The sequence below is a fragment of the Andrographis paniculata genome, unplaced genomic scaffold (genome assembly GCF_009805555.1).
Source record: "Andrographis paniculata isolate CXL003 unplaced genomic scaffold, ASM980555v1 Contig50END, whole genome shotgun sequence".
NCBI lineage: Eukaryota > Viridiplantae > Streptophyta > Magnoliopsida > Lamiales > Acanthaceae > Andrographis > Andrographis paniculata.
The window spans coordinates 508,917-523,357 of record NW_026137585.1 but is presented as its reverse complement, the minus strand read 5'-3'; the positions used below and the strand labels follow the sequence as shown (position 1 = coordinate 523,357).

Genomic DNA, 14,441 nt, shown 5'->3' with positions numbered 1-14,441 from the left:
TTGTTTTAAAATAAGATAAATACAAACTTAACACACACACACATATATATAGATAGAACAAAAGCTACACGCAAGTGACGCAAGCCCCCTGAGACTCAGCCTGCTCTCCTTCCCTCCCTGCAACAAAACTATTCGCATCGCCATTGCCGTCGCCTACATCCATTCGGTAAGTCTTCCCTCTGCTTTTATGAGTTTATCCTCTCTATTAATTCATTCCTTGAATTTCCGATATGCCGTCTTTTGAGGTATTGATTGTGATTTTATCTATTTTTCGTGAATTCTTATGTTCTGGGGTTTTCGTATTTTAGCTTTCTGTTTGCGCTTTCGTTTCGGTGGGTTTGAACTTAATCAGTGGCTAGCGTGACCGTGGGCTTATTTTTTCTTTGACAAGATTTGCTGAATTCTTTTTGTAGATGCGTGTAATTGATTCGATGCTTTGTCGATTTTCTGAGCATGTGTTGGGCTATGGCCTATGTGTGTGTTTTTATGTTTTGGTTTATTGCAGCTATAAATTTTTGGTGTTTTTGTTGGAGATCTTTTCTCTGATTACAGAATATCATCGTGTGCATTGCTGTTTTTCTGTTGTTGGTAGTGGACTTGAATTTTAAAATCGGATTTAGGGATTGTCTGGATCTGAAAATTTAGGGTTTATTTTAAATCTGAAATTTCTTGGCGTTTATCTTTTCTTCTGATGCAGACATAAGTTTTGGGTATTCTTTAGTTTATTGTGGAATCACATTAAAATTGGATTTAGGGCTTTATTGAATCTGAAAAATTTCAGGTGTTTTTGTTATGGTTTTTGGTCCTATATAGTTTATTGTCAAATTCACATCTAAAATTGGATTTACTGTATAATTGAATCTGAAAATTTCGGGTTTTAATTATCCTTTGTTCTAATGACCTAAGGTTTTGGTCCTCCATATTTAATTGTCCAATTCAGATCTAAAGTTGGAGTTAATGTTTATTGAAAATTGTGAAATTTTTTGTGTTATCTCTTGTTCTGAAGTAGCCATAATGTGTTTTTGGTACTCTATAGTTTATTGTGGAATTCACTTCTAAAATTTGATTTGCAGTATAATTCCTTTGTTTTGATGCAGCCTTAACCTTTTGATCATTTATTGTTGAATTCATTTCTAAAGTTGATCGAGGGTACATTTTGAATCTGGAAAATTTCAGGTTTTTTCTTTTGTTTCGATGCAGAACATTAAGTTTTGGTCATCTATATAGTACATTGTTGAATTCACATCTGAAATTGTATTCATGGTTTATCTGAATCTGAAAATTTTTGGGTTTTAGATTTACGATATACCTGAAAATCATCGGGTTTTCTCTCTTGTTTCAATGCAGCCGTAAGGTTTTAGCCCTCGGTAGTATGTTGTCGAATTCATACCTTAAGTTAGATTTACGGTTTACCTGACACTGAAAATTTTCGGGTTTCTCTCTTGTTTCGATGCAGCCATATGGTTTTGGTCCTCTATAGTATGTTTGTCGAATTCACATCTGAAATTGGATTTACGGTACATCCGAATCTAATTTTTTTCGTGTTTTCTCCCTTGTTTGATGCAGCCATAAGGCTTCAATTCTCTTTGCGCGTGTCCAGTACTCTTCTCCAATCCGCACATCGTAAACTACACCAACCTACACCACATGGAGGTCAAGCTATGGAGCGACAAACGCGAAAGAGAAATGTACGACAATTTCGCCGAGCTCTTCGCAATCATAAAAGCGACAGAGAAGCTCGAAAAGGCGTATGTCCGCGACATAATCTCTCCAACAGAGTACGAAACCGAATGCCAAAAACTGATCGCCCATTTCAAGACTCTCTCCTCGACGCTAAAAGACATCGTCCCGAGCATCGAGCGCTTCCACGACATGCATAAGATGGACTGCCCGGCTGCCCTGAACCGTCTCGTCACATCCGGCGTTCCTGCCACCGTCGAGCACAGGGCGGCTGCGGCGATGTCGTCTACCACTTCCGCCGCCATTGTCGCCGAGTGCGTCCAGAATTTCATCACGGCGATGGACTCGTTGAAGCTGAACATGGTTGCCGTCGATCAGGTTCATCCGTTGCTGTCGGATCTTTCGGGCTCTCTCAACAGGCTGGCGATCCTCCCGCCGGACTTCGAGGGGAAGACGAAGATGCGCGAATGGATCGGGAAGCTCGCGAAAATGGGCGCCGCCGACGAGCTGACGGAGCAGCAGTCCCGGCAGCTGCTCTTCGATCTGGACTCTTCTTACAACTCTTTCATGGCGGCTTTGCCCTCTGCCGGAACATAAAGATCCAAATTTTCCGGTGAGTTTGTACGTAATTCTAATGTTTTTTTTTTTTTTAATATCTTCATTCGACTCTACATATAATATGTGTGTTGTAATTGCAGTTTCTTAACTAGTTAAATAATTCATTACAAGTACATAATGCTTTTTTTTTTTGGAATGAAATTGATTATTATTTTATTTTTGTAAAAGTAAAATTAGATAAAAAAAAAAAAAAAAAAGATCTTTGCAATATATATGTTAATATTTTATTAAACTAATTTCATTACAAAAATATAATATGATGCAAGTGTAAAATATAAATTAAATATCTAAATATTCAACATCTAATTTTTTATTTAAAATATTGTATATTACATATGCTGGTGTTCACTTGAAACGTCAGGTTCAAAGTAGAATATTTTATTTAAAATTTTAGGATTATGAATATTCGAAATAACCGAAAACTCTTTACTACCTAAAAGTTAGTTTTAATTATTTAAAAGTAAAAAATAGGTAGAGCAGGTGGTGGTTTTTCTAACCCATTATTTATTTACGTTCTAATAACTATTTAGTTCATTGCATTTATTTGGTTGTTGGCATGGAAATAAAAAATCGACAATATATTATTATAATTATTATTGATAATTTGATATTATACACCTCATAAAAAAAAAAAAAAAGTATGATCATTACCACATATTTTTTTATATTCAACTTTAATTCAAAATTTACAATATTATAACTTTATAAAAAATTTCAATTGTACGTATTCTTTAAAAAAAATAATATTAAAATACTATTTTTTCCGGTAAAGTAATTGCAATGTGTATGAGAAAGTAGTGTTGGACATATTGTTAGAGAAAAAAAAAAAAATTAAAAAATCGATTTATTGATATTATTTTAGAAAAAATACTTAAACCCCAAATTTTGTTTGGTTTGGATTTTAAGTAGTAGTTCAAATTTACATAATAAATGTTTAAGATGATATTTTATATAAAAAAAAATAATAAAGATATTATATTTTATTGAGGAGTATATATGTGTAAAAATAATTATTGAAAATGTTGAAAGTAATATTTAAGCAAACACAAGTAAACTCAAGAATCTTTGTGAGGAACAAGAAAATTTTTCACAAATTTCATCTAATTATTCCTTTCAAATAATATAGTACTAAATATTTCAAAAAAAACTTATTTTCTATTTAAAATATTACATCTAATACCAAATGTATGTCACACGATCATAAAATACTTTAAAAAAGCATATATTATGAAGACACATATAAAGCCAACATACGATCATATAACACACAAGCCAGGACATAATTCAACGTGTACCTGTCGAACAAATCGAGCAACATATATATATATATATGTGCTCAAGAGAATCGAACAAATCAAAACACAGACCACAGAAATCAAAGTAATAATCAAGACCACAGCAATTATAAAAACGATAATACGATGATCATCCACGATGACAAATGATTAAAACAGTTCACAGACATGCCTAGTTTGAACAAACAGACACAAATGGATATCGTTCGATCGATCGAGCAGAGCAGACACAACTTCGAAATTAAAGGACTGAAAATGGACGATGATATGACTGACAGAACAATGACACACTTCCATACGATGAGTTCTTCCATGGATAGATCGATCAGACAGACTCTCTCTCTCTCTCTCTCTCTCTCTCCAACGGAAACCCTAATTTTTGGAAAAGATAATAAAAAGAGAAGAAAGACTCACCACGCCTGCAATTCATGTGATTGTAAAACGTTAAGTGTCTTTAATCTGCTTTTGGTAATAATAATATATTAATGTTTGTTTGGCAAGTCAATACCCGCACCTGCAGAAACACAAGGTGCGTTCTTGACTTTCTGCAATTTCAGATCTCCCCCAAACACGCCCTTAATCTCCCTCCCCTCCATTTCTCTTCTCATTGTTACCTTCTGCAAAACATTCAAAAAAACACAACCTTAATAATAATTAGAATTAGAATTAGAATTTCAAATCACATCGAAAGTGTTAATTTCTTTTGGGGAATGAGTTGGAAAATTTTTCTAAAGAAACAAACTCGACAATTTGATTTAATGTCATGTTTTATAAGAAAAATATATTTGATGTTTATTACTATGATGCATAGTGACAATTTCTACAAATATATATAAATAGTACTTAAAAATTTTGATATAATAGTATCAAAAGTTATTTCAAAGTATAACCAAGTAGTGATGACGTGTTTACCAGGAGGGGGCCCGGCGGCAGGGGGCGGTCAGATATCGTCATGGCCGCCGACGGAAGCTTTGATCCGGTCGACGGTGCACCTAATGAGGTTGTAGACGGTGTTTACGGAGCTGAGCGACATCTGAGCAGTCGGGATCGAATCGATCAAGATTTGAAAGGCCACAGTGACCAACGATCCACCTGAACCAATATCCATAACGCCGTCCCCGCCATAATGGCTCGGGGTTTTAGGGCCGTCGGGAAGTATGGCAAAGCCCGACGGGAGAAAGGCGACATACTCAGAGTCCCCGCCGCTTAGGACAATGTTCATAGCCACAATGTCGACCGGCGCATAGACAACGAATGCGCCGGAAGCGTCGAAGCAACTATCTTGTAATATCAACATGTTGTTTTGGTTCTGGTTCATTCCCTGCATGCACCGGTTAATTAAGAACGTAGGATTAAGACTATGTCTTAAAAGTTTTTAACAGAAAAATAAGTATTTGATTTAATATATAATTTTTATAAAAGTTAATTTGAGAAATAGTGTCACTTAAAAAGTGTATTACCAAGAAAATAAGTATTTAATGTGATATTTTTATAAAAGAAAAAATATTTTTTTTCGATGAATTTGACTTACATTGACCCGGAGTAGAGAGACCGAGTTCCCGGGGTCGCTCCCATTGGCAATATACGCCATTTCAGTAACTTCGCTGTTGTTCGAGAGAACGTCCCACTGCATCATAAGATTGATAAACTTAGGTTGTCCGAGAAAGATCGATCGAATCTTTTCCCTACAAAAACGTAGTCTTTCTTACCTTGTTTCTAGTCGTATGGCTTCGGAGGAATTCGAAGACTCGCTTTGGCGGCAAGTGAAGCCAAAACGAGGTCGCGGCGCTAAGGATGATGCCCGGTGGCTTCCCGGGGTCGTTGATGCTCTTCCTAGTCATCGCTCGAATATCGTTGAGGCCATTTCCAGACAGCACTGCCCATGTTTCTCCGGTCGCGGCGCCAGCCCCGTCGCAAAAGCTCATCAGCATTCTTTCAGCCAATTTCAGTATACTCTTCCTACCCTCCGGCGATGTTACCACTACATCGTGGAACACGTCTCATTACAACACACGAAGACGACAACATGAGATCAAACAAACAAACAAACGATCGAAAAGCAAAGTTACCTCCGTAATCGCTGGGAGAAACGGCATTCGCCAGAAGGTTTTCGAGTCTTTCGCATTGTCGCTCGAGCGTCGTGAGCCAACGACGAGCCCCGAACCCGAGTCCCGAATAGACCAATGGGATGTAGAGGCTATGAACATCTTTGTGATATACTTCCACATGTTCAACCCAAGTAACCTATAGCCAAAATCAAGATCAATAAGAACTCGAATTCGAAGATTTTACGCGACGGACTATTGTTAAAGTACCGATCTTTTTCTACGTACCTTCGAGTAACCGTTCTGAAGCTCTTGGATCAGACAACCGGAGGGCCTACGTCGGCATCGCAATCCTTCTCTAGGCCAAAAATCATCCACCGAAACATCGACGATAGCCCAAGTCCCCGTAGTGTGTTCCTTGCAATACCTCACGAAGTAGGACTTCCGAGTCGCGACGAACGGCGAAGGGACGTGCATCTCAGCACTCATCTACAACAACGTCGAACACGGTTAGGATAACGTAAAATTCGACGAAGAACGAGCATGGAGACTATGCTATGACATCGTCGACGCATACATACCACTTGTAGAGCTCCATTGTATGTCCCCGTAGCGCCGTTTGTGAGTATATCCAACGTCGAGCCGTGATACACAATGTTACAGAACACCTTGTTCCATCGATCCTACGAAAAAAAACACACATTACTCGATCGAATAGTATCACATCGATAAAAACTCGGGAAGAACTTCCTTACCACATTCATCATGATCTCGACAATGTTCGAGTGATGCATCATCACCACGGTCGAATCGCGCGAAGCTTCAGTCGCCATTCCTATGACCTTAGAACCAATCCCGCGAGGGAACGATCGGAAATACTCGTCCTCGTTCAACATCTCGAGGGAATTGTCGATGCTCGACATCCACAAAGGCTCTCCCGCTTGCGCCATTCGAAGAAGTTCTTCCATCGCTGTGACAGCGAGATCGATGATCATTGACATGTCGCAAATAGGCGAGGAGGCGACCATCCTCAGAAGATCGGTATTCGATGCATACATGAGGTTGCCGAGACCCATGCCAAATTGTCCCCCGTAGGTTCCGACTCCATTTTCGATCTGGGGATGCGGCATAAGGTTAGGATATGCAACCACCGATTTCCCGGCATACCTAGAGGCCATCCCCGCCATCCTCTCGATCTGAAAACAAAAGGAACATAAGTTATATGAGAAGTTATATTGAATGGCTTTCGACAAAAGTAGGTAGTAGTTTTCGACTTCTTTCGCTTTATTAGGGTTAAGCAACGACACGGCGCGGACGCACGTGGAGGAGCGAACAAAAGTCTAGTCTTAAAAGCGCGTATTTTGTCTTTTTAACTCTTTTTTTCTTTGTCTTATCGTTCTGTTACTTGGATCGTAAAAGCATTTAAGAAACACCTTGATCTGTACTCACTCGAGCTCGTTTGAGAACATAATTAAACCCGTGAATAACTATCTATCACATTGGGAATATGTACATATATATATATATCTATAACACGATCATTTACTCAATAAATGAACTTTCGAACATTGAAAACGTTCACATCAAATTCCTATTAGCTTACATTTTCCTCACCTAGTTCATTTTCCCAAAATCGGGAAGGAACTACGGTGAGCGACAAATGTCTTAAAAGTACAAATTGTTCGATAAATTTATTATTTTTTTAAAAAATATTTAGCTATCTAACATCAAAGGTTTAGACGATGGATCACTCATTCAAAATTATTGCTATTAAATCTTTAATTAAAATTTTATACAATCAATCACTAGATCACAATTAAAATTTTATACAATGAATCACTCGATCACAATCATTGTTATTAAACTCTAGATTAAAAGTTTATACGATCGATCTTTCAATCCCAATAATTTTTATTAAACTCTAAATTTAAGGTTTATACAATCGATATGCAGAGTTTTATTTTATGTTTTTATCATTTCATTTATTTCATCTATTTTTACTTTTTTAAATTTTTCTATTTATATTCAATAATTTTATTTTTATATTTGTCTCATGTATTTTATCATAATATTTTTTATCTAAAATTAAAAATCTAAATTCTATGATTGTAACAAATTCTCTAACGTTTATGACTAAGCTTTGTTATCTTATATTATTTTTTAATTTTAATTTATAATTTTATAATATTCTTTATTATTTAATTTATTTTCCTTATTTTTTGAATATACATTTCTTATCTAAATTTTATTCTCTAATAAAAAAATACTATAATAATTTATAAAATATTTTTTCACAATAATTGTAACATTGTTATACTTTATTCACTTATTTATATGAAAATGTATTACATATAATTAATCATATTAATCAATAATATTTCATTGTAACAATATTATAAATATTGTAGAAAATTCTTTAGAAGCATTGTATTTGTTTGTAATCATATTAATCAATAATATTTCATTGTAACAATATTATAAATATTGTAGAAAATTCTTTAGAAGCATTGTATTTGTTTGTAATCATATTAACCAATACAAAAAATTTAATTTTATTTGATTTATATAATTATCACTATAAAAAAATAATATATTTGTAACGGAATTCCGTCCCTGAAGTTCACGTAGCTAACGTAATTTCATTCATATTTCCGTCTTTAATATCATTAGTAATGGAAAAAATAGATTTAGAGACAAAAAAAATTTTGTTACAAAAATAATTTTTTCTTATAGTGTGTCAATGAATTTATATCCAAAAATATTTTGAAAATCATTTGATTTATTTATTTATATATCTTCTACTCATAAAAAAATATTATACAATATATATATAAGGACCTTAATTTTAATTTCGCGCGCAAGCCTATTTTTACTAAACCCTAGTTTAAGATTTTATGCAATAGATCTCTCTCGACAATAAATGTAAAGAAACCAACACACCCGATTTATTACCTCCTCGCGAAGACGAGCATTCTCCATCCTCAGATGCTGCTCGTCGAAGGACATGTCTCCGAAGGCCGCCGGACCGCCACAAGTTGGACAAATCGCGTTTGATAGAGCCTCCTTGTACCGGAGACTCTCCGCGCGCAACTTGTCGTTCTCGTGCCTGAGCTGTGTGTTCTCATTGCGCTCATGGTGTGCCTGAAATTATTACAACATAATTAATTCCCATTATATAAGGATCTACACATTGTTAAATGAATCGAATCCAATCAACAAACCTTCATCTGAGTGCGTTTGTTTTGAAACCAAAACTTGACTTGCAGAGGCTCCAGCCCCAATCGTCGTCCAAGCTCCTTTCTTTGTTTGTCGTCAGGGTGAGGACACTCCTTGAAGAACCTGTCGAAACATTAAACCAATCGAAACAGGCAGAATCAAACAAATATATATATATATGGATATGTATATGTATACGTATGTATATGTGTAATTGTGTGTCCGTACGCTTCCATCTCCTGAATCTGGTGCTGAGTGTGGCGATGGTACTGTTTCTTCTTCGGCGGCTCCTGGTCGTCGCCGGAAGATGGGTCCATTACATGATTGGCCATTCGGCTCTCCAGATCGCCGCCGCGGGGGTGGTGGACGACCATCGCCGGCATCTGCTGCGGCGGCGGAGGAGGTGGCGGTGGCTCATTCTGCCCCGCCGTGGTCGCCGCCTGGCGCGCGAGTTCAAGCAGATCGCTTTGGCCGTCGAACACATTGGATGGATTAAACATCTTCGTTTCTGCAGGTTATTACACCCAGCGAAAATCCATTGTAAGAATCAGGCCGATTGATTTGTTAAATTGAAGCAAAGATTAAGGTGAAAACTGTGTAGATTAATTAATTCCATTTCCCCAATTTTGTTTGATATTTGGAAACCCTAAATCGAGATGAAATCTGGATTTTAGGGTTTTCAGGTGATTGGAGAAACTGGTTTGACCTTCACACACAGATACAGTCACAGACATGTCTCAATCGAAGAAGAAAATAATAAAAAAAGTTAAACAGTGAGTGTGAAACACAGTCAAAGGGCTTTCTGTATTTTATTCCCTTTCTGGTTTGTCAACCTCACTAAAAAATTATTAAAAAAAAAAAAAAAAAAAGGAATCTTTATCGTGTTTAAAACCTAAAAACAAGAAAAAACTCGATTTCAGACAGGCTTTTTTTTGACCCATCCCAGATTGTCTGTTTTATTTCGAAATATTATCAGATTGACATGAACAAACTCCAAAAGGAGTACTCATGATTTTGATTATCGAAATAACAACAACAAACAACCTTAATCGAAAGAGACTCACTTCAGATTCAGACAGACAGACATATATCAGAATCAAAGACAAGAACAAAAAAAAAATAAAAAAATAAAAAAGAAAAATTGCAGAAGAAGAAGATGAAGAAGACGACCTCTGGAGAGAGGATTCGGAGGAAATGGGAATGAGGTGGGGAAGGAGTGAAGGGAGGGTCGTAATTTATGGTTGAGGAGGAGAAATCTAGAGAGAGAGAAAGAGGAGAGAGAGAGAGAGAGAGTAGATGGAGAAGATGTGATAGCATTAATGGAGCACAGAATACATGTAAGCACTCGCTGTGTTTATTGCTCGGGGGGTTAGTTTCTCCTCTTTAAATTTTCCCCTCTCTCTCTCCTCTCTCTCTCTCTCTCTCTCTCTCTCTCTCTCTCTCTCTCTCCTCTGCTATATGGTCTGTGTGTTATTACACACTCATACACACACACTTGCATGTTTATCTGTATCTATCTGTATGAATCTTGTGTTGCCCAAAATCAACGGTCCTGATTCAATCTCAGGGTTACTATTAGATATGAAAGATCTAATTACATGGCCACCTTTGAAACTTTTCGGATTATTATTATTTTTTTAAAAAAAAAATTCTCGGAATGTATATTTTTAAATTTTTTTTATACAGTAACTTAAACAATAATAGTATTTTATTGACTAATAAAAATATTAATATATAAAAAAAATGTTTTGTAGAAGTGTATAGTTTGGTATTTATATATAGTTTAACTTTACAAAAATAGAAAAAATATTTACTTTTTTAGTTGTACGGACAAAAATGGTAGAAAGAATATATTGAATGAGACGAAATAAATATCACATTCACATAAATATATTTATTTTTCTTACAAAATATAATATCGAATATCAAAATTTTTACTATTTGAAAATATTTTCAAATTAAAACTTGTACCTAAACATACATATCAGAAGACTTGTAAATTAGGTGTAGAAAGTTTTGTAATAATGTCCAGAATATGGAGAAAGAGTATTTGAGTCATTTACTAATTCATTTTTTTAATTTTTAATTTTTATCTAGAACAATCACATTTCATTTTAGGAGATAATAAAGTTGTTCTTGAATTATAATTTTGTATCGTTGAATTAAATAGGGGGATTGAACAAAATCATGAATGAATAATTGTGTTACATTTATCAAAATGGATATGTAAATTTAAAAAAAGGGATTATTCTAGCCATTTTTAGTTTTTCAAATTTTATTTTATTAAAAACTATATTTTTTTATATGTTCAATTTTAATGGTAATAATTTGAAGAAATTAAATATTAAAAACCAAATATTGTTATAGAATATTTATTTTCAGCTGTAATAAAATTAAGCTATATTTATTGAATGAATTTAAATACGTTGAAGAAATTATGATGCTAATTTAATTGTATTTAATTAAAATTTGAGAATTGAGAAAAAACGAAAACGTGAATTTTGTTTGAATTTTTTATGTACAAAATTAAAGAATTAAAAAATGCTTCATTAATTTTTATTTATATTCAATTTGAGATTTTAATTGCTAATTATTTCACGCTATTATTACACAAACTTGAAAAATTAAATATTAATTTGTATATATAAAAATTCATTAGTTTTATTTTGTAATTTTATTATAGAAATGATGTAATTATACGTATATTTTTACTTAATATTTCAATAAACTTACGCAAATTTTCACGCAATGTGTCGGCGGCACTCATTCGACAATTTTGTTCACTTGTTCGAAGAAATTCATTTAATAGACATTTAATACCTTAGAACGATCAACAATTAATTCATGCGATTCAACACGTGTTTATTCGTGAATTTCCTTCTAACATATCAAAACGATATCCTTATTTGATAAAAAAAAAATAAAAATTATTTTAATATATGATCGACACCAAATACATTTATTTAATAAAAAGCATCATATAAAAAGTACACCACAAAAATAGTTATTACATAAGCAATCGACAATTCGAGCAATTCATTAATACTTCAAACTAACAATATCGATCATATTTAATAAGAATAATCGGATTAAAAAAAAAGCACTATATTAATGGTTCGTCGACAATTCAAGCACGTGCTTATTTATAAAATTCATTCAATACGACAATAATTAATTTACTACATAAAAAATTATCGATAAACAGGAGGAATTCAACACGTGCTAGCTACTTTGTGAAATTCATTCAATATACAACAAAAATAATCTTATCTAATAAAAACTACAAAATAATAAAATGTCTGGTTGTTCGTTAAATTTATTCAATAAATGATAACAATGTGACTTTATTTAATAAAAGCATTTGATCAAAAATATACCGCATTAATAGTCAAAGAACAATTTAGAACGTACGTATTTTTTAATTTTATTCAACAATTTGAGCAATGCATACGATACTTCAAAGCGACAATAATAATAAAATTGGTTAGAATTTTTTTTTTTTTTTAAAAAAAAGAATGACAAAAAAAAAACTACATTAGTAATTAAACAACATTCACCACATGTTTAATTTATTTGTAAAATTTCATTCAATAGTTAGAACAATGAATTAATATTTTTAATACGATATTTTAAATAAAAATTATACCGTGAAATGTGAATATGATATTTCTAAATCATGTGTTAGATTCGATATACTTTAAACTATTTGTTCACTTTCACAAATATTATGCACCGTTCTCAATATAAATATTTTTTTTTCCTATTTCAAAATATTTTTAAGAATAATAAAAATAACGATTACTATAACAATATTTTTATAATTCTTAATAACTAACAACAAAAGTTTCTAAAATTTTTACGAACTATATTTTGTTTGGTTTAAATTGATTTGAAATAGAGTGTTAATTTGAGTTTTTGTTTTAACGGTATTTTAATGTGATATTTTGTACGAAAAAATAATATATTTTTATTGAAAACGATATGCAGTGAAATATTATTAATTTTGATTTGAAATCGTAAAAGAACAAATCCTTTTTTAGTGTGTTTATTTGTAAAATTTTGACTTTTGATTTACTATTCTTATTTCTTTTTCTTCAAAAAATTAAATCAAAACACTTATTTATTATATTATATTATATTCTAATTTATTTTTGTATTTGAAATATCGTATCAATATATATTTATATTATATCAAAAAATTATTTCAATTCAAAATTAAAATTTTACAAGTAAACACGCCATCTACGATACAACATCAAACACACTTTTCTTGCATCATCATCATTATTATTATTATTATTATTATTATTATTATTATCTTAAATGAGATGCAAATTGGAAGCAAGAATAATTTCATAAATTAGTTTTTGGTAAGAAAACAGCTCAGTGACACAATGTGCACATACAGCTGCATTAAAATTTTATTGAATATATAATCACCATATATTTAATTTAATTATATAGTTTATATATTATAAGCATTATATTATGCTCTATATTAATTAAAAAAAATTCCCTCCAAAATTGTTATAATTATCATTTATATTTTCAGAAAATTAAATTAAACCATAAAGGAACTGTACTGTATAAATTTTATTATCTAACTATTAATTTTATATATTTCATAGGAAAATAAATTTAATTGAATTTAGTTTTTCTTGTGACGAAGGAATTAATTAATTAATTATTATATATTTATTTACATGCATGAAATTATTATTATTATTATTATTATTATTATTGTTATTATTACAGCAAATTATGAGTTGTGTTTATTGAATAGTAACCTGTAACTATAGAAGGCAACAAAAATCATTTCATTTAGCCTAAAGAAGGATATAAAATTTAAATATAGATATATTAAGTATATACAAATAAATGTGAGAAACTGCCTACAGTTATTTATTAAGTCAACGAATAATTATTAATTCTTCCCAATTATAAAATTTAAATTACAATGAATATATTATATATATTTAATTTTAAAAATAAAAATTTTTCCTCATAATTTGATAGGTAAATAAATGAAGCCCAGTCAAAATAAAGTAGAAAATTTTATTATTATTATTATTATTTATTATATATATATGTGTGTGTGTGATGAAATTTTGTGAGAAATTTATGCAGAAAATTTTGAGCTGAAAATTCAATTTTTAAATAAATAAATATATGTATATACAATAAATTTGGGAATTATATAGGATGTGTTATTTTGGTTTTAATTTTTATTCAAAATTACTACTATTATTTAGTCCACACAATTCAAAATAAAAATATATTATATTATCACAAAATATCAAATTAAAATACTAGTTAAACATTATTGGAAAAAAATTGATATTTTTCTTTTAAAAAAAATTATATCATAAATAATAAAATTTTTAAGTCGTAAGGTTTTGTTTGTTTAATGTTTATAGTTTTAAGTGCTTTCTAACATTGTTAGGTATATGTTTGTAATAGTGGCACAAATAATGATATTTTGTGTGTTTGAAAAGATGGTTTTATTATATATTTAAAATTGTTGACTTTTATTGAATTATATTTATTGGTTGGATAAATTTTTTTGAAACAATATCACTCATTCTTT

General features: G+C 31.8%; 2 protein-coding genes across 3 annotated transcripts; one reads left to right on the top strand and one right to left on the bottom strand.

The window, feature by feature from the left end:
• Window positions 1-56: 56 nt before the first annotated feature.
• LOC127253247 (vacuolar protein sorting-associated protein 28 homolog 2-like) lies at window positions 57-2,414 on the top strand. 2 transcript variants are annotated; one of them, XM_051277707.1, is made up of 2 exons: window positions 57-166; window positions 1,567-2,414. In XM_051277707.1, the coding sequence occupies exon 2, from the start codon at window positions 1,648-1,650 to the stop codon at window positions 2,275-2,277; it is 630 nt and encodes a 209-aa protein (XP_051133664.1). In that variant the 5' UTR covers window positions 57-166; window positions 1,567-1,647; the 3' UTR covers window positions 2,278-2,414. The 2 variants fall into 2 exon arrangements, with proteins under 2 accessions (XP_051133664.1, XP_051133665.1); XM_051277708.1 differs by lacking the exon at window positions 57-166 and adding an exon at window positions 177-245.
• Window positions 2,415-4,513: 2,099 nt separating this feature from the next.
• Window positions 4,514-9,354, bottom strand: LOC127253381 (homeobox-leucine zipper protein PROTODERMAL FACTOR 2-like). The gene is made up of 10 exons (XM_051277946.1): window positions 9,083-9,354; window positions 8,860-8,977; window positions 8,591-8,779; window positions 6,394-6,834; window positions 6,220-6,321; window positions 5,927-6,127; window positions 5,663-5,837; window positions 5,303-5,574; window positions 5,125-5,220; window positions 4,514-4,914 (listed from the first exon to the last, which is right to left on the bottom strand). The coding sequence occupies exons 1-10, from the start codon at window positions 9,352-9,354 to the stop codon at window positions 4,534-4,536; spliced, it is 2,247 nt and encodes a 748-aa protein (XP_051133903.1). The 3' UTR covers window positions 4,514-4,533.
• Window positions 9,355-14,441: the final 5,087 nt, after the last annotated feature.